The 25,777-nt window shown below is 38.3% G+C and overlaps 1 protein-coding gene across 2 annotated transcripts; it reads right to left on the minus strand.

Moving 5' to 3' along the window:
* Positions 1–485: 485 nt before the first annotated feature.
* LOC117714752 (interferon-induced very large GTPase 1-like) lies at positions 486–25,507 on the minus strand. Of its 2 annotated transcripts, none has more exons than XM_034511408.2 (3): positions 25,389–25,507; positions 23,796–23,910; positions 486–8,743 (listed from the first exon to the last, which is right to left on the minus strand). In XM_034511408.2, exon 3 carries the CDS (start codon positions 8,737–8,739, stop codon positions 1,447–1,449), a length of 7,293 nt encoding a protein of 2,430 aa, XP_034367299.1. In that variant the 5' UTR covers positions 8,740–8,743; positions 23,796–23,910; positions 25,389–25,507; the 3' UTR covers positions 486–1,446. The 2 variants fall into 2 exon arrangements, with proteins under 2 accessions (XP_034367299.1, XP_076796098.1); XM_076939983.1 differs by lacking the exon at positions 25,389–25,507 and adding an exon at positions 25,061–25,267.
* Between the last annotated feature and the right edge of the window lie 270 nt (positions 25,508–25,777).

The raw sequence follows: 25,777 nt of genomic DNA on the forward strand, positions 1-25,777 counted from the left end.
CATCTCAACGGTTAGACTTTCTCATATTGATATACTTCCATCCTCTAAGAAAAAGAGAATCCTTTCAAAGACCTCAGTATAATTGGTAAAGTGCTTTCCTAACACAATAAGACTCTGGGGTTGATTTCTGGCATCACATAATTGGGCCTGGTGGATCAAGAGTTAAAGGTCATCTTCAGCTACACAATGAATTTGAGACCAGTTTAGATTACATAAGACCCTGTTTAAAAACAAAACATAAAAACCAAAAAACTCTTAAGCCCCCCCCAACACATAAATAAAAAACTGAAAACCTTCTTGGCATAATTGTCAGTCTTCATTTAAGAAACCTACATGTGACTTGATATGCTAGGGGTGAGGGTTGGGCTCTGAGAAGAGGAAGAGGGGGGAAGGATCTGTGTGAGGGGCTACTGGGAGGAGAGGGGGAGCTAGTACTGAGATGTGTAAAGTGAATAAATAAATTAATTAAAAAAGAAACCTACATGTTTATATTTTTCAAACTTAATGTCTTTATTGATATTTATTGATGGGTTCAATGTAGTGCCATTTGTAAATTGTGAAATGAACAAATAAGCATGTAAACATATGAGCAAATAAACATATCCGCCACTTCACATACTAATCACTTTTTGTCTCAAGAACATCTAAAATGTGCTTTTGTATTTTTAGCAGTTTCAAAGTGTACATTATTAACCATGGTGAAACACATCTATTCCTTGTGTCTGAGACTTTCTCCCTTTGAATAATGAATGTCTCCTTGCCCTTATTCTACCCTCAGCCCATGATAGCTGCTACTATATTCTTTACTTCTATGTATACTATAAATTCTTTATTCTAATTTTAGAGTGCATTCATAAGTGAGTACCTCACGTATTATGAGATTGGATGCTGTAGAATGTTACATATGTGCTAGCTCCATATATACAGGCCTTATGGTTCCTTTCCTGGTATCTCTGCTGCAATCAACAGGAATGCCCCTAAGTTTATATACTGTAAAAATATAGCTATGGTTTGACATATGACTTAGGTATTTTAAGTGGATTTTATTTTATCATATATTCACATATATTGGTAATTGATTTTTTGTATGTTATGATTGCCTGCTGTGTGCAAGCTTCCCACAGAGGCCAGAAAAAGGTATCAGATTCCCTAAAACTAGAGTTACAAATGGCTGTGGAGTTTCCAAGTGGATGCCAGGAACTCTCCCAGGTCCTCAACAAGAACAACACCTGCTCATAACTTCTGAGACATTTTCCTAGCCATGATAATTAGTTTTAAACCAGAAGAAATCAAGACAAAGAGAATTAAAGACATTTTATAGTAAAGCTTCTAACTTTTACACGTTTCATCCTAAAGGTGGGAATATTGTAGACTCTTGTTAGTAGGAGTTTTAGAATTACTTAGGTGTGCTGTGACTCTTTCTGATATCAAGCCACTCATTGAATATTATTGTTCCTTCAAGTCATTGAGCACATCCTCCTTTGTGATTTTGGCCCATGCCTCTGGGATTTCACCTGTATCTGTAAATTTTTTCTGGTATTTTTCCTCTAGTTTTGATCTGAAGTGTGAGACAAACCATTTCCAGTATGACTGGGTGGATGAATCTGGGGTGATGCTCCATGTGGCATAATCCCCTCCTGCCTGTCGGTAGTTCTTATATGGGATTTCCCGGTTATTTCCCAAAAGAATGAAGCGGTCACTTGCTACTGAACTGGTACAACAGTCAATGACAAAGTGGTCTGTTTTATGCTTATGCCAACCACTAACAGCCTGAGGACGGTGGAATGGCACACTGTGGTCTCCTTCATGGTGAGGAATGGTATTTGTACAAACTGCATTACACAAAGGACACTGTTTCCAGCAGCCACAGAGATGTTCAGAGAGAATATTCTCAATGTCAGAGATCATTTCATCCATGGGCTTTCTTGAACAGTCCTCTTCTACTTTCCTCATTGCAGGATCCAAAGCTGTGCTCATGGCTTCTTTGAGAAACTCGGTATCCGTTATCTCCTGGTGCTCGATGCTTACCAGGTCTCTTCTTGGGAAGATCAGGTTGCTCCCTAGATGGTCGCAGAACAAATCCAGCCAGCCAGATGCAGTGCTGCCTTTATCTTTAGCTACTGCTGTGGACTCCTGAATGGCAGACAGGATGGCATTCTTTATGTCACCTAAACTTATTTTTAAAAAAGTCTTTATTTTTTTACTTCCTTCATCTGAACAGTATTGTTTAATATGGGTTTCAATATAGCTGCTAAAAAAAGATTTTGTATGATGAAGGTACCGCCAGTAGTTATCAAAGTTTTCTTCTTTTGCCAGAGAAATGAGAATATGTTTCTCCAGGTTAGCCCTGTTTCCATTGAATTCAGGGCAGGTGGCTCGCATGTCTCCAGCAATTTTAATGACCATTTTGCCCCTTATGGTGGCAGAGATAGCAGGGGTGAGCTTGTGCCAAAGAAAATCAACAAATGTTTTGATGGAGGTGGCACCTTGGCACGAGATCTTAAAACTCATAAAGAAATCATCTTTCTTTCTCTCCAGATAGTTCACAGGGTCATTTGCTCTCTTGAATGCCTTGTGCATTTCCTTAAAACTCTTAGATGCTCTTTGGAATAAACATAATGACAACTCCATGATGTATTTGCTTGTAAATGTATATCTTTCCTCAGTATGTGCAGATTTTACTTCTTCTTCTATTATTCTCAGGATTTCATGGAAATAACTTGTATTATAATCACACTGTTGCTTATGAATATTGTTGATAGTTTTATTAAATCTTGTAATAATATTTTCAGTAGTCATATTAATGGATTCTCTATCACAGGCCTTTAATGTCTGAGTCATGAAGTTATACTTCTTATTCATTTTTACATGCTCATCATAATTTATTTGAAATTTGTCTTCAGAATATCTCATTAGTATGTCCACCATGTTTATCTCCTTTTGGAAATATTCCCAGAGGATGTTTTCAGAATCTGTGTCAATGTCAGGTTCTATGACTGGAGGAAGATCTAAGGACACATCACAGACCCATTTTTTCCAAAGTTGATTGAATTTTTCATGTAACTCTTCTTCAGTTAATTCTTTACCTTTTACAGTTAAAGCCAACTTTCTGCTTCTTTCCAACAATTCATTTTCATAACTTGACTTTTTCTTATCCAGCCTTTCTTGATTCTTTTTTAAATGAATAAGTTCATTGGCTTTTCTTCTGGTGTCTGAAATAAGTGCCTCTTTGAGGATTTTTAGCTTATTTTCAAAATTTGATTTCCATTGAACCAGTATTTCATTGTCTGGGTCTTCACTGAAATATTTTTCAAGCTCTTGCTTAATTGCTATATACTTTTCTGTGACTGGAGCCTCAAATATGCTTGTTTTGAGTGCCTGAACTTTTCCATTCTGAATCTGATTGATTAGCTGGTTCTGAAAGTCCAGCATGTGACTCCTCAGCTCCCAGGTCCAGTGGTTATACATGGTTTCCAGCTTGCTTATGGCCATGATCTCTCTGGTGTTCCTGAAGCTGAAAATAAAGTTCTCATTAACCAGGGCTTTCCACAAATCTTGAACTCGGAATTTGACATCTGATATCCTCATGATACTACCTCTAGGTTCCTGTTTGGCAGTCAAAATAATTTGACTCTTTAGTTCCTGAACATTGTGACTATAGCGAGGATTGGGAGGGGCCATTGGGGGATTGCCATCCCAGAGGTGAGCAAAGTAGTAGACATGACTATTGACATCAAACTTAATGACATCACTGAAGTGGGATACATTTGAGCACTCTTCTTGTTCTGCAGCTGTTACTGTCATTTCATCCAGTCTCTGCTCTAAGCACCTCAGTCCTTCCATAGTTTGGTCTTTAGCTGTAACTTCTCCCACATTCTGATGGACAAAGAGGCAACTGGGGGAGATTTTCACTTGTTTCATCCTTAGAAAGGCTTGAACAGCTATTTGTAGGATGTCTTGCATCTCCGAGGGATTCTCCCCAAAAATATTGATCAGAGTCAAGTTTCCAAGGCCAATCACAAAGGTTGCCAACTCATTGTCCCAATTCTGGGATTTGCTGTTGAGTTCTGAAGCCCGAAGTCCTTCAGTGTCTACAACAAGCACAAAGTCAAAGCCAAGTTCTTCTGTGAATGTCTCTTCCACCTTTAGGAGTTGCATGTAGGCCCCCTTGGTACATCTGCCTGCACTGACTGTGAATTGGAGCCCAAACAGGGCATTCAGCAGGGTAGATTTCCCTGAGCTCTGCAGGCCAAGGACAGAGAGAACAAACAGCCTTTTGTCTCCAACTTTCTCTGAGATCTTGTCAAAAATAGCTGCTACCCACTTGAGAGGCACATATGAAGCATCCCCATCCATCAGCTCAATGGGAACACCAGCTATCATCAGGTCTGCAGCAATTTGAGGGAGGCAGAGAAATAGGCTATCTCTAGAGGAGGAAGTTTCTTCCAGAGCTTCATAGATCTGGCCAACTTCTCGGAGAAGGTGCTCAATTCCTAAAGTACAGTCATGAATCTCTGTGGAAATGGCTTCTATCTGCTTCTGCCAGAGTGTCAAGGAGTTGCTCTTCTGTCCTGTTTGCTTTTCTCTTTGTACCATTAACCACAAAGATCTCTGCTTTTCGTGTAACTTTTCTAGGTGTTCTATAGTCAGGTTATCAAAAAACAGAGTCAGCCACTGCAAAAAGTAGAGTTTGTTGTGGGTTTCTGAATAGTCTTGGAGGAGTTCAAGAACAGAGCGCATTAAATCATTCAGAGGAAAGGCTTTTTCCAATTGCCGACGTCGAATTATTCTTTTATCTGTTTCGATCTCACTCTTATGTTGTTCAATGCTCCGATTCCCCTTTTCTCTCAGATGATAGAACTCTTTGTCTTTCTTACACCAAAGGTGCCAAAGTTGTCCTTGAAGGGGTAGTAAATTTTCTTTTGTCTGAGATAACTTGTATTCCTCCAGGAGGGCCATTATAGTCTGTGCCTTTTCTTTGGCTTCCTTGCAGTCTCTCTGGTCTTCATCAATAAGGAATCCTTGTTTTCTAGCTGTCTGGGAACAGTCCTCCAAACTGAGAGCAGTGTTAGAGAGCTCTAGAAAATGTTTGATGACATTGGTGAGCTCCTCTGTTAATTCTGCCTCATTTCTATTCTTGATGCCAATTCTCATTCTGTTACCAGAATTATTTGCTATGGCCTTTTCTTTGTCATCAATCAAGCAGATCAAAGGTGTTGATGACTGACAGAGGTGTCTGACAAGCTTTTGATTTTCTTTATTGTTATCAGAAGCTGACATGAGGATCACAATGACAGAAGAGACGTCTTGCAGGAAGCTGAGTTGTTGGGTATGCTCCTTGGCATCTCCATGAAGATTTGTGAAGGTCAGACATTTGTCAAATATGTCCTCACTTTGGCCGGCAGGACAGAACCAGCAGATTTCTACTACTCCCTCCATCAAGAGACAGTGTTTGCTGCTTCCTCTGCAGTGTCTGTGAAAAAACACATCATGTTTACGTTTACTGAGGAGAGAGTTCATGATCTGAGATTTGGAAGCAGAGAGGTCATTTCCAACTCTAATGAAGGACACAATGGGTGTAGAGACACGACACATCTGCTGATTCTTGTGAGTGTAGCTGTTGTCCTGCGGAGATTTACTTGCATCTTGCCAACTTTTTCTGATTTGTCTGAGAGACCAGAGACAAAATTCATTCTGAGAAGTGTTGGGATTTGGCACCACAAGGGGGAGTGCAAACTGACAAATAGAAAGTTTGGACAAAACATATTGCCTGGTAAGATCATCTGCACAGTGTAAAATGGCCATCTGGATATCCATTGGGTGAATGTGGTGCCAGGACTCACTGGCTGAAGGATAGCTAGGACTGTTGTTGCCTTTAATGACATCTTCATATGGATCAAAATCTTCATTTTCTTGATTGGAGGAACCTATGGAGATTTGCTTTTTTATGTTTTCATCATCTTTGAAGACAAGATGTCTCAACCCATAATCCAACATCAGTAGCTTTTGTAGAAAATAGAATGGAAGCTCCTTTTCAGATCTTGGCTGTGAATTGTACACAGAGGTCTTGTAGATGAGATGGAAGTCAGCTCTGCTTATCCTTTTTGGATAGTAACAGTCTAGGCCTAGACGTTGGAGCAAGTCTAGGAAAGGTCCATTTTCTATCATTTGCTTTGTGTTGTTTTCATTACTCTGTTGTTTATAAGTCTGTTTCTTTTCATGGTAGAAACTTTGTAATTGTTTTTTTACCTCATCCATTTGTAAAGAAGGGGTGGTGGTCTTATAGTCTCCATCAATGAGTAACCTTAAATCATTCTCCAGAGTTTCCCAGTCATGATGTGCTTCATGTTTTCTGAGAATATGTGCAACTTCTTCAGACAACAATTTCCCCATAAGTTGTTTTATTAATGTCAAACGCTGTCTTTTCTCTTCTGTAGAAATATCTGTGATTTCCACTGTGGCTCTTAGAGCTGTGTGCACCAGGAATGCCTGTGCTCTGTAATTGCAAATGTTTTTAAGCTCTTGGTATTTGTGTTGGTTACTTTGCATTTGATCCAAGAGGAATTTTAACTCATCACACCCCAGAAGATGCTGAAAAACACTGTTTACCAATTGATAGCCTGCACCAGCTGCAATGGAGAGTAGCAGCAGCTGCATGTCTGGCTGGTCTGTTTCTCTGAGGTACTTCAAGAAGGAGCTGAGAGCTGTGGTGACCTCATATGTAGCCATTCTTTTCACTTCTTCCACTGTTTCTGGGGACTCACTTTTGAAATTCACTTCCATCAGGTTTTTGTGGGTTTTCTTTAAGGTCTTAATGAATTCATAAAATGAGGTGATTTTGACTTGCTCTTCCTCTGACTCTGACTGATTGATCCATTTCATGATGGATTGTGCCTGAGGAAAGTTTGTCACTTTGTAGACATGAGGTTCTAGAAGGCTGCACAGCTGAGATTTAATAAACTGAGTTTTATAAGTGGGTGAATTTTTGTAGAAGTTGACAGTGTTTATTAGAAAATTCTGCAGATCCCAATCTGTGAGGCATGTATTAATCCAAATGTTGTAACTTTTTATTTTTTGACTCAATGTTTGCATAAAGTCTATTAACTTACTAAGCTGTTCTTCAGGATCAGAGACTTCCCAGCATTTCACATCCTCTAGGAAAAGCTTAGCTTCTTTTCTAGCAGTAAGAAATTCTTCTCCTTCTTGAATCTGGGCAGCGACTCCAGTCAGAGCAGTGTAGTTGTCTTTGAGGTAGTTAGCCACTTGAAGGGCATCCTTAAAATCAGTTCTGTGATTAGACAAGATGATGTCCCAAATAGGTACCAACTGGAGTCCTCTATCAATGACAGACCAGGTTTGATTGCTAGCTACAAGACCAGCTGTCCACTGGGTGATTCCATCTGCTTCTGCTGGTCCACCTGTGTGGGCTACAGATAGTTGCACATTGGTTTGAAAGTTTTGATGAGTTGTATTGTTAGATATTGTCTTTGAATGTGAGTCTGCCATATTTACATTTGCACCAACTTTAACTCCAAAGCCACTATAGCTGCCCCTTATGTAAATATTCAAAGACTTTTCTGCTTGCTGCTTTACATCAGCCAATTGCTCACTTTTGAAACCTTCTGAAATGGCTTTCCAGCAGTAGATTCCCCCCAGGTGAAGTGGGCCTTGGTTAGCATGGGAGCCAAACCTGTGGAAAAAGTTTTCAGCCCTGTGCTTTAGTAAGGGGAATCCATCTGGGTGTGTAGTCTGCTCCAGGAGTTCCTCAATAGTTTTTAGTTCCTGAAGAGCAGCCTTGGAGAGCTGAAGATGATTGATGTGAAAATGGCAGGTGGCCAATGGAATGTAGCTGAACTTGGCTGAACAGTAATAAGATTGCTCTGAAGACGATTGGTGGGTATCCTCAGATTCTGTCTGTTTGTTTTGATCCATACCAGCTTCTAGACTAAGTCCCCAACCTTCGCCTTTAACCAAGGAGTTTGTACTGAAACCTAGTACCTCTATAGTCTGTGTATACATGGCTTGTTCTTGAAAAGATGAAAATTCCTTTGTTTCTATCCATGTGCCTTGTTCTGGGCCAACAAGTGAGAACTGCTTAGGGACACTGAGTAGCTCTTCTCTTTTCTGAATCAGGCTTTTTTGGTGGCCGGTCTTATAAATTCCCTGCAGGGCCAGCCCTCCAGATGCCCATCTGACCAGGTCTCTATCTGAGAGGTTTTTGCTCTGAGTCAGGGTCTGTTCCATGTGACTGAGATGTCTCTCCATCATTTCAGTGATGTCTTTTAGGGGCACTTCAGGCACTGGCCAGCACTCCTCAGGGATCTCCATTGCTTGCCTCAGCTCTGCTTCTTTTCTCCTCACTGCCTCTTCTTCTCTGTGCTTCCCTTCTGACTGCAAGGCTTTCAGAGCCTGCAGTGCCTGTCCTGCCTGCCTCTGCCTGTTCTTTATCATCTCCTCTGGAGTCTCCTGCAGCTCTGCAACACTATTTGGCTGTGAGAGGTCAAGGAGGTTCTCCAGAGCCTTTTTCTCCCATGTGTGTTGTACCTGGGACTTCAGCTTCTGGAGGTCTCTTTTGTCTAAATATTGTAAGGCCTGGGCAGAGGTCACACCTAGGTCTTCCTGAAGCTTAGGCATCCAGTAGTCAGCAGACAGTCCCACTTCTGTCAGCATCTCCTTGAGATCGTGCCTCCTTCTGTTTCTTAGCTGAGGCTCATCAGGGATGCAGATTGCTGTTGCCATGGCTCTGTGAGGAACAGATTGTAGTTAGTTTTGTCTGTATCCTTACCTAGGAACTATCAGTTGTGTGGCCAGAAAAGTGAATTACTAATGTTTCTAATGTTACTAATGAGTCTTCTTCATCTCCTGTAATTGTTCATATGTATTATAAAACAACTGTGTGTGTGTGTGTGTGTGTGTGTGTGTGTGTGTGTATGTGATACTGTGATGAGTTGTCACTTTGCCTGATTTTATTTGTTTTAAAGACAGGATTTCTTTGTGTAGCCCTGGATTTTCTGGATTTCACTGTGTATATCTGACTGGTCCTGAACTTGGAGATCTGCTTGCTTCTGCCTCCTGAGTGCTGGGATTAAGTTGTGTAACATGACTGTCTGACACTTTGCTTGATTTTTAAATATTCTGTTGCATAGAATCAATTGCTTTGAGGGAATTTTTGTGAAAGATAGTGTTTGATAACATACATGAGTTTTCTTGTTTGATGTTTTTAAAAACAAATGATATCATCAGTTGATTATGTTTTCCTTATTGATTTTCCTAGTGAAACCAGTGTTGACTGCTTCCATTCCTATTTCTGTATAATTTTCCCCTTACTCTTCAGACAGAGCTTTACTATGTAGCCCCTGGTGGCTCAGAGCTTGTTATTTAGCCTAGGCTGGACTCTGACTCATGATTTTTTTCCACTATGGCCTCTTGATGTCTGGGATTACCAGTGTGCATCACCATGCCTGGTCTTGTCATGTCCTTGTAGGTCATTTCATAATATTAAATTTATCTTCTGGCATTTAGGCATACTACTAATTTGTGTTGTTTCTTATTCTTTTTCTCCTTTTGTTAATATCATCTTTGAATCATATGAAGATGATTTACTAATGGCATCTGCACCTCTGTATGTAGATACAACTACTCCTCTGTGTCCAAGATTTTGTCAAGTTTATGGAAATCTCTCCCTCATTGCCACTAAAGCATTCAGTTACATAAGATTTCACCCTTCAGTTTCATACTTATTCAAGTTTCCTTTCCTCCTATCATTTTTGCCCTACTGAATTACACTAGTAAATGTCCAGGTCAGCAAGTGTTCTATTTATTTTTTTTTTTTTACTCTGAATATGAATTTAGTATACTACTAATACTTAATCTGCTCTTTTACATCTGCCTTCAATGTTGTTTCATTTTTTACTCCCCTGCTATGTCTCCTTTAGATTTGCCTTCTTTATGTTTTTGTTGAGTTGCAATCATAGTTAACCCATTTGTCATGGTTTGAGTGTTTTTCATCCTTCAATGTCATATTTAAATTTATATGTTATTGTACGATATTAAGATGTGAGACTTATTTATTTATTTTTTTTAAGATAGGGTCTCACTATGTAGCTCTGGCTGGTCTGGAACTGGTTATGTAGGTCAACCTGGCTTTGAATTCTGAGATTCTACCTCCTGAGCAGTGGAATTAAAGGCATGTATTATCATGACTGGCAAGATGTCATACTTTTGAAGATAAGATTAATGCTATTATAAAAGAGCAAGTTTAGCTTCATTTACTTTTTTTGTACCCTGATGATGTTGGCTGCCTCTCTGATCTTGAACTTCCTAACCTCTAGACTGAATTAATCTGTTATAGTAACCTTGAAAGAATGAAGACCAAATTGATACCAGATAAGTGGAGAGTGAGTTTTTGTGACAGAGATGTCAAATTTTAAATATAGCTCTGGAGTTGGACAATAAGCTGGAAGGAATTGGATGCATAGGCTATGAAAGCTTATATTTATATGTATAAGAGTATAGAGGCAATTCTGGAGACAGCTCAGAAGAAAAGATTTACCAGACAAACCTGAAATTTCTTAGGAATTACCTAAATATTAGGATCAGAATGTAGTTAGTTAAAGTACATTCCACAAAGTCTCAGACAAAAACAAGAAAACAATATTGGAGAGCTAGAGGCAAGGATCTACTTGTTCTGAGGTGGCAAAGAATTTAATTGAATTGTACCCATGCTTTGGCTTTAGGGTTCTATGAAATTGCAACTTAAGAGTGATTAGTTAGAATATATGGCTGAAGAGATATCTAACCAGCAATGTGCTACATGAATCAATTTTAACTATTTACATTAAAAAGTAAAAATAGAAGTGATTTAAAGATACAATTTAAGGGAAAGAAGAATTTAAAGATTTAAAAAATTCTTAGTCTACCTATGTAAAAAGAAGGAAATATATGTAAGAGAGAAAACCAAAGAAAGACTCTAATAGCCATTTGATAAAAAAATTAGTATGATAGAAGAAGTTAAATTCTGTTTTCCAGAAGAGATCAGCACGTTCAAGGCAGTATAGCTGTAGACCCAAAATTCTATTTTCCAAAATCATAGAAACATGAGATTTACTTGCCATTCTAATAGTAATAAGAAGTAGAGAATAGAGTATGAGAGTTATCTATTATGTATGGGGTTAGTGACTGTGTGACTGGGCAAGTTCAGCCTCCTTTTACCCTTTTGCTTCTCAAAATTCAAGGGATGTTGTAACAAGAAGGTATTGACCAGACAACAGTTCCTTTCTCTTAGACTTCTCTATTTCCAGAATTGCACACCAGTTTATTTATATTCTCACTATATTATTTTTCTCTCTTGACTTTTAGATGCATTACTAATTTGGTTTATGTCAATTCCTCTACTCTTTATTATCTCTTTAAATTATATGAAAAATTTTACTGCTATTCCCCACATCTTACAAATTAATATTTAAATCATTAATTATGTGTATATCTCAGGTATTTTGTTAATACAACACAGGTTTTTTATGTTATTACATGTTATTAATTTATTATTGATATTTACATTTTCTAAATTTTCCATAAATGCACACTTTTCCTAAATAGAAAATATGCATTTAAAGAAAACAGGGATAATAATTAACTGTATTACCAATCCTGTGAGGATTACATAAAATACCAAATATAAAATTCTGAACATTTACTTTATTTTTTATTGGATATTTTATTTACATTTCAGATGCCATCCACTTCCCCCATTTCCCCTCCCTAGAACTCCCATATCCCATGCCCCCTTCTCCTTTTTGCTTCTATACAATTTTTAAAAATGTTAATCAAAGGCTTTATAAGTTTGGTAGTGCTCAATATCAATCAGAAGTGTAACCCAACCTAGATATATCGAGTATCTTTGACTGGTAGAGACAAGTGAACATCCGCTTCCACATCCCCAGCCTCTTTCTTTCTTGCTCTCATCACCTAGCTCCTCCTCTCCTTCTCCTCCTCTCCTTACTCCTCCTCTTCCTCTCCGTGCTCCTCCCACCTTAGCTCCTCCTACATATCACCCTTCCTGTTAAAATAAAACTTTTCTCTCAAAATACAATTAGAGCATAACTATACCGATTTGTGTCAGTAAGGTGCAAGATAGACCTAACACCCAGTCCATCATTTTGTTGACTAAACAGAACCTCTGTCATCTATCCTAACTAAAACACTTAGTTCTGAACCTGGCTTTTTCCTTGGCTTTAGAATGAATGTCAGCTGAAGACCATCCACTCAAATCTTTTTTCTCAAAGTAAATAGCCAGGATTGGCTATGAGACTATAAGTTTTCAACCCTGTCAGAAATCCAGAATGACTGAGTTAACTGAAATTATGGGAAGCACAAAGCATAGCTTCTAAAATTTAGCCAATTTATAGAGACTGCTGAACACCTGGACAGTCCCTATACTACAGAACGTTGGAGCATCTGATTGTCAGCCTTCTGGCCCAGGATCATCTGACAGACATAGTGATGCAGAATTATTAAGGGCTGATTACTCTGTCTTGGCAGATATAATCAGTCGACTATTCTGCAAGTGTGTCCTTTTCTGGACAGTGATTTGTCTGTAGATGGAAAGAGGCAATTATTGCCTAGTGGCTGTCTCACATAACTAGAGTAATTCCAAAGATGCTCAATTTCTTTTTAGAATCCAAGACAGGAAGCTGTCAGAAGCAGACAGGTCTCTAATCAAAATGAACAGTAATACAGAAATGTGTATAACATCAATTCTGTGGACTTCTGATGTTTTGAAAACCAACTATCCATGTAAGGTAATCTGGACTACAACACAGGTTTTAAGACACATTCTTATTTTCATCTTGTGCTTCCTGAATTCTCTATGTCAGTAAAATTTGAATATGAACTTTTATGGTGTACTCAGCCATTGAGACCAACTTTTTAATGAAGATACATAAAATAACTTGATAAAATTCTAAAATAAAGAGCTCATGATTTGATAAATGGGACCTCATGAAACTGGAAAGCTTCTGTAAGGCAAAGGACATAGCCAATACGACAAATCAGCAACCTACAGATTGGGAAAAAGTCTTCACATCCAAAACAACTCCACATCCAATAGAGGGCTATTAGTCTCCAAAATCTATAAAGAACTCAAGAAGATAACCACCAAGAAACCAAACAACCCAATTAAAAAATGGGGTGTAGAACTAAACAGAGATTTCACAACAGAGGAATGTTGAATGGGTGAGAAGCACTTAAAGAATTGTTCAAGGTTCTTAGTCATCAGGGAATGCAAATCAAAATGACCCTGAGATTCACCTTACACCAGTCAAAATGGCTAGGATCAAAATCTCAGGTTACAGCACTTGGTGGCATGTGGAGAAGAAGGAACACTCCTCCATTGCTGGTGGGACTGCAAACTGGTAAAACCATCTGGAAGTCACTTTGGAGGTTCCTTAGAAAATTGGAAATAGTTCTACCTGAAGACCCAGCTATACCACTCTTAGGCATATACCCAAAAGATGCCTCACCATGGAACATAGGGGCAGGTGTTCCACTATGTTCATAGCAACCTTATTTGTGATAGCCAGAAGCTGGAAACAACCCAGATGTCCCAAAACAGAAGAATGAATACAGAAAATGTGGTTCATTTACACAATGGAATACTACTCAGCTATTAAAAACGAGGACATCATGAGTTTTGCAGGCGAATGGATAGAACTAGAAAAATACCATCCTGAGTGAGGTATTTCAGACCCAAAGGACATGCGTGGTATGTACTCACTAATAAATGGATATTAGCCAAAAAAAGTACAAAGTACCCAAGATACAGGCCATAGAACTCAAAAAGGTCAACAAGCTGAAGGGCCCATGTGAGGATGCATCAGTCCCACTTGGGAGGGAGAAGAAAGCGTAGGAAGGTATCACTGTTTGCAGATGATATGATAGTATACATAAGCAACCCCAAAAATTCTACCAGAGAACTTCTCCAGATGATAAGCAACTTCAGCAAAGTGGCCAGATATAAAATTAACTCAAATCAGTAGCCTTCCTTTATACAAATGATAAACAGACTGAGAAAAAAATTAGGGAAACAACTCCCTTCACAAGAGCCACAAATAATATAAAATATCTTGGGGGTAACTCTAACCAAACAAGTGAAAGACCTGTATGGCTTGTAGGTCTTCAAGTCTCTCAAGAAAGAAACCAAAGAAGATCTCGGAAAATGGAGAGATCTCCCATGCTCATGGACTGGCATAATTAATATAAAAAAGTAGCCATCCTACTGAAGGCAATCTACAGATTCAATGCAATCCCCATCAAAATTAAACACAATTTTTCAAAGACATGAAAAGAGCAATTCTCAAATTCATCTGGAAAGGCAAAAAACCCAGAATAGCCAAAACAATTCTTCTTCTTCTTTTTTTTTTTAACAAACCAGCAATAATATTTTTTTAATTAAATTTATTTTTATTGGATATTTTATTTTCATTTCAGATGCCATCCCCTTTCCCCATTTCCCCTTCCTAGAAAATCCCCATCCCATGCCCGTTTTTCCTTTTTGCTTTTATACAATTTTTTAAAAATGTCAATCAAAGGCTTTATAAGTTTGGTAATGCTCATTCAGAAGTGTAACCCAATAACCAACCTAGATATATCAACTATCTTTGACTGGTGGAGACACGTGAACATCTGCCTCCATGTGTCCCCCCACCCCTTCTTTCTCTCTCTTTCTCATCACCTAGCCAAAACAATTCTTAACAATAAAAGAACGGCTGGGGGAAATCACCATCCCTGACCTGAAGCTTTATTGCAATAAAGCAATAAAGCAATAGATTAGAGCAATAGTGATATAAACTGCATGGTATTGGTACAGAGACAGACGGTTAATCAATGAATAGAATTGAAGACCCAGAAATAAAATCAAACACTTACAGACACTTGATGTTTGACGAAGATGCCAAAAATATACAATGGAAAAAAGAAAGCATCTTCAATAAATGGTGCTGGTCTAACTGGTTGTCTGTATGTAGAAAAATGAAAATAAACCCATATTTGTCACCTTGCACAAAGCTCAAGTGCAAGTGGACCAAGTCCAAGAGACTTCCAAAACATTATGGGTTATTTCTATTGCCCCTGGTAGCCCCCTCACATTCTTAGAGATAGAAGATAAGTGCCTATTGCTGAAGGTATCATTCACTTCAGACACAGGGACCAGAGGACCTGAGCTGGATCTAACCTGAAAGCTTCCTCCTTGAGAACTAGCTTTTATGTTAGTAGAAGGGGCTATGCAAGCTTTCAAAGAATAGATGCAACCTAGTTATGATGCCTATGGACCATTGCAATAACCAGAATGGCATGAAGGCTATAGGTGTGTCACAAATACTTTGGCATAACCAATAGCTCTCTAATTGAACATAAGAACTGCTCAACAAGAGAAAACCATGCCTGGGACTGGAAACCTAGCCAACTAATCCATGCTAATGAAGTCATGGATCTTGGAGACCATACAATTGCCACTTTACTAAACCAGCACAACATATAACTACATCTTAAGTATTTGCCCTTATATTTAGAACATATCCTATATACACATAAAAGTATAGTCTTACTCTTCATCAAGAAAACTCTATAACAAATTGAGACAAATACAGAAAACTACAACAGATCAAATAGCAGAATTGCAGAGCTCAGACCTAACTACTCCATCTACAATACAACTCCTATACCCTAGGCTCAGGGATCATTGCAGAAAAGGGGATGAAAAATTATAAAAGTCAGATATATATTATACATATACATATAGCATATGCACATATAATATATAATATATTATCTATATGATACATGATAAATATATAATGTAATATACATAATAAGCTTATATATGTGTGTGCTTCTACTACATATTACATATGATAACATATATATTATGTGTTGTGTTTTATAAAATGCAATATAATGCGGTGGGAGGGAGTACCTTAGCAGACCCTACCAAGGTGTTCCCCTAAGGAATAATCACCATGTGAAAGGCCTAGTACAAAAGGAAGTTTATTGGGGGAGGGAGTCAGGGGTCAGAGTGGGGACCTGGAAAGAGAAAGGGGGACAGAGAAGGACAGAGGACGGAAAGAGAGAGGGGAAGAGAAGAAGCTGAGAACACATGGGGAAGAGAGAGAGAGAAGATAGAGAGAGAGGTGGGGAGTCAGGCAAGCTGAGCAGTCCTTATATGCTTGGCTCCTGGCTCTACCTAGCAGGCAGAGAAGCAAGCTGTTGCTAGGTAGCTGTTGTGGGGGGAGCCTACGAATAATTGCTAGTGTGTGTGTGTGTGTGTGTGTGTGTGTGTGTTACACACATATAATATATACTGTTATAATATTTAATATATATCAAACAGGCACACACACATACATACATACACACACACACATACACACACACACACACACACAGAAAAAGATGTCATGAATTTGAAAGAGAGTTTATAAAAGCTGGGTGAATGGGAGGGTTTGAAGGAAGGAAAGAGAATGGGTAAATGATGTAATTACATTATAATCTCAAAATACTTTTTCATCTTTTGCTTTAAAATTTTAATTAACTAATTTTATACCAACCAGTTTTCCTTCACTCCTTTTCTCTTGTATTTTTCCCCTTCCCCAACCACTTCTCCTCTGTTTCTCTTCAGAAAAGGGGAGGCCTCCCATGGATATCAGCCCTGTTATATCAAGTTGTATTAAGACTAGGCATAGCCTCTCTTGTTGAGGCTAGACAAGGCAGTCCAATAGCAGGGAAGGGTCTTAAAGGCAGGCAGCAAAGTCAGAGGCAGTCCCTGCTCCCACTGTTAGGAGTTCTGCATGAAGATCAAGCTACTTCTCAAAATAATCTCAAAATTAGAAAAAGAAACTCTCAAAAATGAATTGAAAATAAAAATAAAACCAAAACCAAAACAAAACAAAAGCTAGACGTGTTTGCATTTGTCTGTAACCTCAGAATTGAAGAGCAGAGACAAGTAGGAACTAGCTGGCCAGCAGGCCTAGCCAAAGCATCAAATTTCAGTTATTTGCATGTACCATATGTTAGTTTATGGACAATTCAGCTAGGCACCTCCTAGGAACCTAGCAACAGCAACCTAGCAACAAGTTACATCACCTCCAGCAGCCAGGTAGGACTGCTCAGTTACTTCAGCTTTCTCTCTCTCTCTCTCTCTCTCTCTCTCTCTCTCTCTCTCTCTCTCCTTCCCTTTATCTTTCTCTCTCTTTCTTTCCTCACTTTCTCTCTTCCTCCTTCTCTTCTTTCTCTCCATCTTCTTTCTCTCTGTCCCATGTATTCCCAACCAGCCTCTTTTTCTCTTATCCCTTTTCTCTCTTTCTGTCTTTTTCTGTCCCCACCCCTCTTTGTCTATCTCTACTCCTTTTCAGGCTTTCAATCCCTTCCCTTTCCCAATGAACTTTCTTTATATTAGGCCTGTTGCATGGCAGTAGCCGGTCTGCCAACTTGTTTCTGCTGTAGCTACATTACTCCACATTATAAAGCATAACATTGATGCTGTGATACAACACCATACACACATATACCATGCAAGTAAATACAGCAAAATTAAACAAAACAAAAAGTAAATGCAGGAAAATATTGTTAAGACATATACCCAATACATTAGATAACATTGATTAAAGAGAAAAAAAAGAGCACTGCTCAAAAACTGAAGCAGGGAGACAGAAACCTCAATAGATCTATAATAAATAGATAGCTTGAACAATCAAAAACTTCCTAACAAGCCAAATATCTTCACTGGTAAACTCCACAGTCACTTAACAAACTAGTACCAATCTTTAGCACATTCTTACAGAAATAGAAGAGGAGGAAACATTTGTTAACTTGTCCTGTGAGGTCAGCATTACCTTAATATCCAAGTCAGACAAGGATGCCATAAAAAGAAAACATAAATATCCTTTATGAATGTTGATAATAATACTAGAAACTGTAATCCAGAAATATAAAGATTATACACTAACCAACTATAGTTTCTTTCAGGCATATAAGCATCACTTGATGTATGAAAGCCATTAAATGTAATATGGCCACATAAATAGTATGAAGGGAAAACACTTCACATAATTTCTTGAATTCAAGGAGCAAAATCACTTAACAAAGTCCAACCTTGTTTCATGATAAAAATAACAAACTAGGAATTGAGGACACCTTCTCAGAATGATAAAGGCATGAAACACCTGTTAGTTCTTGAGCAAATTTAGTATTGAATTTATTATCTTGGGCAGGTATTCTACTGGTAGATATATACTCTAAAGAACTGAGAATGGGTGTCCAAATATGTAGTTGTACAGAAATGTACCAGTCACAGTATCCAAAAGATGGTAAGAACCCAGATGCCCATCAACTGATGATAGATGAAGAAATTGTGGAATAATCATGATAAAAGTAAAGTCATAAAAAGGAATACAATATTGATGTGTGGTACAATATGGATAAACCTTATCAACATTGTTCTAAGTGAAGAAAGCCAGAATGTCAAACACTTTGAAAGTCTACACTAGGTAAATCCTAGGGATTAAAGGCAGATCATTGCCAAGGAATTGGAGAGGTAGTAGTGGGAGCTGATTGCATTTGTGACTGTGGGGTTTTCTTTTGTGATAAGAAAAATATTTTGGGATTTTCTAGAGATTGTTGTTACACAACTTTTTGAATATACTGAATGCCATTGAATTGCACAACTTGAAATGATTAATTTGAAATGATTAATTTTATGTTGTATACATTTTACTTCAATGAAATTAAGTTCTATAGATGTGTAACTAACATGTATGTAAAACAAAAATAATAAAACTCAATGCCCTTTACTTCCCAAGGACTTATTATTAGCTATGTTCTGGAGCTCACTTTCTTGTGTCGTATATGTATAATAGATATGATGTAGAATTAGGTGCTAATACACATATCTTCCAACTTTCCAGTGGAGTTAGGAACTTGAAATTGGCCACAGAAGAAGAATATCTTTTTGTAATAGAAATAGCTAAATATCACAAGCCTGGAATTTCCTCTTTTTAGAAAGTTGATTGTTAAACATTTTCATCATTGACTTCAATCTTTCAAAGTATTTATCTGTTTGTTTCTCCTTAATTCTGACTGTGATCCCCTACTAAGTAGGAAATAGATAAATCTAGCAGAACAGACTAAACACTAAATCTTGTAAGAAAAGAGCTATACCATATTAGGGAATAGCCTTTCCTCATCAGCTTTTAACATGCAGTGTAAACAAAGTTCTGCCAGCCCTTCCTCCTAGTGGCCTAAGCAGCAACAATCAACCTTTGTTACATGGACCCTAAATCTCAGGAAGAGACAGTGGTGACATTTGCTTTCTTCCTTTGTGCAAGCTGTGATGTTTTTAACCTGAAAAATTCAATATTTTAACATGGCTACAGGAGATCAGGTCTAAAGGTAAATTTCAAAGAGAAAAATAAAGTTAGTTTCTGTCCTATATATCCTTCAAAGAATTAATCAGAGAGTGAGCTTCTCTAAGCACAGGCATCTTTCACCTATCAACCCAACATCTACCCACCCCACAAGACACTAAAAAGAAATGCATTTATTTGAGGCAGATAGTTTGTCTCATTTTTCTAAGCCTAGACTTGCAAAACACCATGTTTTGTCTGCTGGTTTCTTCTCATAAATGCTTCAGGTAAGGTAGAGGAACTGGGTAGTTGAACCTCTAGGTCTACTCTGTGTATCTTACTGTCTCTGTATTTAAATTATATAGCTAGCCTTATCTTTAAAGCTTGATAAGGAGGTGCAGTACATTGTGCTATCTAGCTTTATCTGTGAAACTCTGTAAGAAGATGAATATAAGGAGATGCAATACGCTCAGAGATCTCCCAGATGCCCATGGAAGAAAATTTGTCACCCGAGCACTGGGGCTACATCACACTGGAAAAATAACAGCATAGCACAGGAATTGCCACATTGTCTACTACAGAAAGGGGAATTTGGATAAAGGAGCATCCCAGATTTTTAAGAGGGAGAACTCAGAATACTGTGTACCGCAAACTTTGTCAAAACTCTTTATCTTTTAGGTATATAAGTGCGTACAAGGATAGCACGTGCTAGAGGGAATCAGATATACATCTTTGAGAACCCTCCTTTTGAATCCTTTCATTCTCTGGAATAGGGTGATTTAAAGCAGATGGTGCCAAAACTTTAAAACAAATGTAATTCAGTTTTGGTGAGAAGGGGAAAGAAGTGAGTAAGGAAGTTTAGGGCCAGGACAGAAGAGGACCAGTGGTGCTTCTTGTTCTTGGTCTGAAATGGTTTTGGTTCCATGGGAGCTCTGTTCTTGCTAGAGGACAGAAATGCTAGAGATATTTTGGGATACTACTGGCTCACACTCTTGTTTCCTGTCTGTTAGCCAGATCATGCTGTTTTGTAAAACCACTTCCATGTTGGTTGAACTGTGTTAACTCACTTAACTTGGGTTCCAGAACTAAGGCAAACTAAAGTTTCTCTAGATTCTTGCCTTCCCCATGGGCACCAAATCAAGGTCACCCAGGATAGATGTTTATAGAGCACCTAACATTCTTTAATTAACTGGTGACCCCTAGCAGTGGCCAAATGGTGTGCCAAAAAGGGAACTTTAAAACATCTTTCTTGCCACACTTTTGTCCTTTAACTATCCCAGCTTCTAAGTGGATGGCATGCTCTGATTCTTACAGCAACCTCTCTGCAGTTTTATTTGGAGGAAACTCCAAATAAAGGTTGGCATTGTGGGCAAGTCACTTGCTCTTGTCTGTCTTTCCTTCTCACTGAATTTTCATTATCTTTCTTTTCCTTTTATATAGCAACATTGGTAGCATAGCAGCTGTACATTAAGGTGGGACCAAAGTTTTAGACCAGGGTCACCACATGCATGGGCTAACTGCACTGACCAGCTCATCTCTGTGCTGTTACTCAGTTTCTGCCATTAGGTTCTGGAGGAATTTCCTAATCTAGCAGCCCAGTGGCAGTGCCCTCTTACTAGACAGGAGCTCTTCTTGTTTCCTTTCTGCTAAGCTCTTATCTGGGAACCTAAAAAGAGTTTAGAACTCTTCTCATATCTCATCCTACTGTTTGTGAAATTTATTCTTTAAGATTACAAATCAGATGACAAAGAAGCCACTTGGTCCAGGGTGGCTTTGGTGGCCATTGATGTAGCAATACAAAAACATAACACTCAACTCAAATGGGATAAAAGGTTTACTGTAGAGCCAAATATTGAGACCAGGAGTGAGACTGGCTACCTGGTAGGCAGCTACATAGGGAGAGGTGACAAAGGTGGTGTGTTTCTAAGATGGCTGGCTTCTTCTTTATCCTTCTGACTTGAGAGAAAAGCCTGGCAGTTTAAAACAAAGTCCTTGTAAACTTTTGTCTCCCACCAGTAGGCCTCCTGTGGTGGACTGGCTCAATGAGTTCAAGGCCTAATCAGGACCTGCCACACAACAGTTCTGGGCCAATCAACCACACTCTCTTCCTTCAAACAGACCAACCCTAAAGTAGGGGAGGAAGTCTCTTCAGAGGCTTTAAAAAAACTTTAGCCCTCAAAAATAGACAGTATCTTTCACCTTTCTGAGTCCCCAGTCCGGCTTTGCAGAGGGTCTTTTTCCCCCCCTGTCTGCCATGTGCATGCATTTCCCAACAACTTTCTCCAACTGCTGACTGTTGTTGTATGAGGTATTTGGCATTTTTCTTCTGCTACTTGTGCTCAAGAATTTTCCTATCTTTTAATTCTTTTACTGGCAGAAAATTGAACCTGATCAAGGCCCCTCAGCATTACTCCCCCATTAACATCAGTGATTATGGCCTGGGAACATAGATTCAGGTTACCCAAATTCATAAAGTTTTTATAACAGAACAAAGAAAGTCATGAATAGAGGTGTTTTTCAGATGCGTTGGTGGAAACATTAACTAGGTAGTTAAAACAGAATGGTGAAATCTCAGGTATAGGCCTCAGATGGTACCTGGTAACTAAGTTTTGATCTGTAGAATCTAGGTTTATGTTAACATATTCCAATAGGCTTTTATCTGTTAGTCACAGGATGTTAGGTCTGGTATGGAAGTGGGAAAGACCAATTAGGGGGGTAAAGATAGCTCAAGGTAAATTGTAATTAGGCTGTGAATCTGAAACATCCCAAACTCTCCACAATCACTAAAATACTAATCAGTTAATCAGCCTTCCAGGTTTTATTCTGAGGTTATAGCTTCTTTCTAGGAAATTTTGATTAAAATTATCAGGGACTGTATTCCCCAGAACTGTTACTTATCTGAAGTAATACTCTGTTGTTCTTAAGGGGAAAGGGGATCACATCTGAAATGTAAATAAAATATCCAATAAAAAATAAAAAAAATAAAAAAGATACTTATGAGTAAAACTATAAACAAATAAATACAGATACTCTTAAAAAAAAAAAACCCTCAAACACTTTCTCCTATGTCAGTTTGACTATAATATATGGTAAAACATCATAAGTATTGCAATCAGAATGCCCAGAATGTATGAGGCTATTCCAAAGAAATGCTTCCTTGTTCTGGCTGTCTGGATTGTTGAAGCAGAGCCCTTCAAGTGATTGGGATTATTCCCAGACCACTTTGCTGGGGAGACTAGAGCATAAACAACTATGGGCCGATGATGAGCAGGACCACTCCTGGACCAGGGTAGCTAAAGCTGGAGGATGATGAGTTTGCAGCCTGGGGTGGGCTTCATATTGAGAATTTGTCTCAAAGCTAACAACATAAGTTAAGTGACTTGTGCCAACTCTTCTAAAAGTAACTAAAGCCAAGTGATTATAGAAAATAACTTTGTGAAGGGCAAGACAGTGCAGAGGTTCCTCCAGTTTGTATTTTTGATGAGGGTATTTCACATTTAACTAGAATTTGATCTCCTTGTTGGAGAATCCTGTGGAGAAATTTTGAACTCTATTCTAGGACCTGAGGCCAGCACACCCCAGCTAATTTATCTTAGTTTCTGGTAAACTGCATGCTTGTGTAACACCCACCTCCTAGATGGCTGGAATACAGATTTTCAGTGGCTATAAAGTGTGTCTGGGTGGCTACCTCTCATAGGCTCCCGTAACAGTTGTTACGTATGGTTACTTAACAGTGAATGACCTCTGCTTGTACTGTTTTTGATATTTATTTTAGGCACAAACATATTTTTAGGAATTTTCACCCCAGCAAGGAAAGTCCCTCAACAAATGGACAGATGGATGTGTTACACATGCTCCATTCCAGGGGGCAACAGAGATGCTCTTATCCTCAATGCAAATACAAATTTGTCTCACACTCCAAAAAGGAATGGACCTCTCAGCGAGGATATAGACTAAAGATGACTGTTGAACTCAAGGGAAACAGAAGAGACTTTTGTCCCAAACAAAATAATAAAATAATTATTAAGGTATATCATAACTTAAATAGTCTAAAAAGAAAAAAATACCTACTGACATTACTATACCTTTAAAAAAATAAAGTTAAATATGTAGTGTATTTTTTGTTGTTTTGACATCTGAAGTAATTTCTTTCATATTCCTATCACATGAAGATTTTCAGATCTCTCAGTGCAAGCTCTCTCATGTCTTCCTTAGCTCAGGCATACACATTTCCCTTATAGGCAGGAGCAACAGTCAGCCTGGACAAGCTTTAGAAAATGGATCTTTGACCATCACCAACTCCGAAAATTAAAGGATCAAAGTCTCAGAAGGGGAAATCGAGGCTAGATACAAAAGATAAAGAAGACTAATGGTCTATGAGAGAAGAAAGTAGACTCTTACCTTGGGACTTAGGTTGACTTTCCTGATGACTGAGAATCAAGAAACTTCAATACAGCTGAGTGAGCCAAAATCAACTGTACAGATAATCTGTTTTCCTGAAGACGTCTCAAACAGGCTAAAAACATTAACAAGTGAATTATGTTTACTTAGGGCAAGAACGTTTGTAAAGTTGAGTTTTGTTAAATTATCAATTCTCCAAATCTGAATGGTGTACCTCATAAGAACACAGTATCATTTTAAAAACTGAAAGAAAAATTCTCTATGATAAAAATAAGTAAACCAGCTTATATGTTGAACTTTTAAGCTTTTCTTAAAAGGTAACCTTAGCTTACTCTTAAACCTTGATATAAGTCATACTTTTTGAGGAATGTAACTTTGCAACATAATGGCATATACAACCATTGTAAAGACACTTAAGAGTGGCATTATCTTGGGAAATTGGCATCCTTGTCATGGCATGGGGTCCACTGTCCTTTTCTATGTCTTTATGTCTGAATACTTAACCAGCTCATCAGTTTGTTTTACTCTGGCTCATATTGAAGTCTTTTGTGCAGTGCAGTTAAGGATCCAGTTTCACCTGAGCAGAAAGTCCCTAAGGGAGAGGGGAACTGGTCAAGATGATACAGTCTGTCTTCACATGCTGTCTTGTGCCATTACATGTAATATCGCCAGTTTTTGCTAAATCTGTAAATGAATTCATTTTCAACTTCTACATAAATTATTTCATTTTCACTTACTACTGGTAAATGTTTATATGCAGAGCCAGACCTTAGGTTAGGGGTTACAATAATACATCCTTTTCTTAAATGCTCATCCTCTCCCATCTTCCTTCCTCTTCATGGTTGTTGACCTTGTACATTATTGCCTGGTCACTTTCATGCTGTCTGCTTAGGGCTTGATAGTGATATCCTATCCTATCTCAGTGATATCTTTGTGGTATCTTTCATGCACCATATTGGTCCAACGATCGGCTCTCTTTGATGCTAGCCACAATAGTCCCTGCCACTCACCTGATTTGCAATGACAATGTTATAACAACCCATTTGAAACTTTTGTTCTTGGAAAAAATTTTAACTATAGTTTAAAAATCCATCCATTCTGTGTTTTGATAAAGTGCCTACTTCAGAGTTATTAGATGTGACTCATGCCTTCCTTTATAACTACTGACAGGCCAATCACAGGATCTTCCAGTCCCTGTTCTTTGTCATATAGATTAGCTGAATCATTTAATCCTTCAAGATTATTTAAAACAAACTGTTTCTTACCTTGACCAAACGTTGGGTAAGCTTCTTCCTCTAGGACCCTGAAGTGAGACTGGGTCTTATTATGTAGACAAGGCTGGCCTCAAACTCACAGAAATCCACCTGCCTCTGCTTCCAGAGTGCTGAGATTAAAAGTATGCGGCACCACGCCTAGCTTTTGCTTTTCTTTTAAACATTAATGAATGTCAACTTCATCTTTGTGTTTTTAGCACATTTTAATCTCTGTGTGCTTCTATTTTCTCTGATCATTTTAATTAGTTGCTCTTTCTATTTTAGTCTCTAGGTCTGTTGTATCTCTGTCTACCCCATTTCCCATATTCTTTTCACCTACTTGTCTTCTTGATGCCAAATTCCTGTAGCATGTTGCTCCCAAGAGACCTGCATGGAGAGTAGGCTCTTTCCCCAAGGCTGACAGTCTGCTTACAGTTACAGGGTTTGGCTCTTTGTGTAAGTGGGGACTGAATTTATTCTCCAAGCAGGGAAAAAAAAAACCCAACCCGGGTTTAATTTTTATGAAAGATTTCATTGTGATGTGCTTATGTTTTATTGTGATTCTTAGGTTTAAAAATTATCAAGAAGTTCAAGTACACACCTTAACAACTGCTCCATAAACCTAACTGATCTAATTCAAACAGCTCAAAGTTTAGGTAATAAAGATATCATAACAGAATTTGAGCCCATCTGGTTCTGGGCTTTCTCTGGGCCATAACAGCAATTCAG

Source organism: Arvicanthis niloticus, chromosome 1, assembly GCF_011762505.2.
Source record: "Arvicanthis niloticus isolate mArvNil1 chromosome 1, mArvNil1.pat.X, whole genome shotgun sequence".
Classification (NCBI taxonomy): domain Eukaryota; kingdom Metazoa; phylum Chordata; class Mammalia; order Rodentia; family Muridae; genus Arvicanthis; species Arvicanthis niloticus.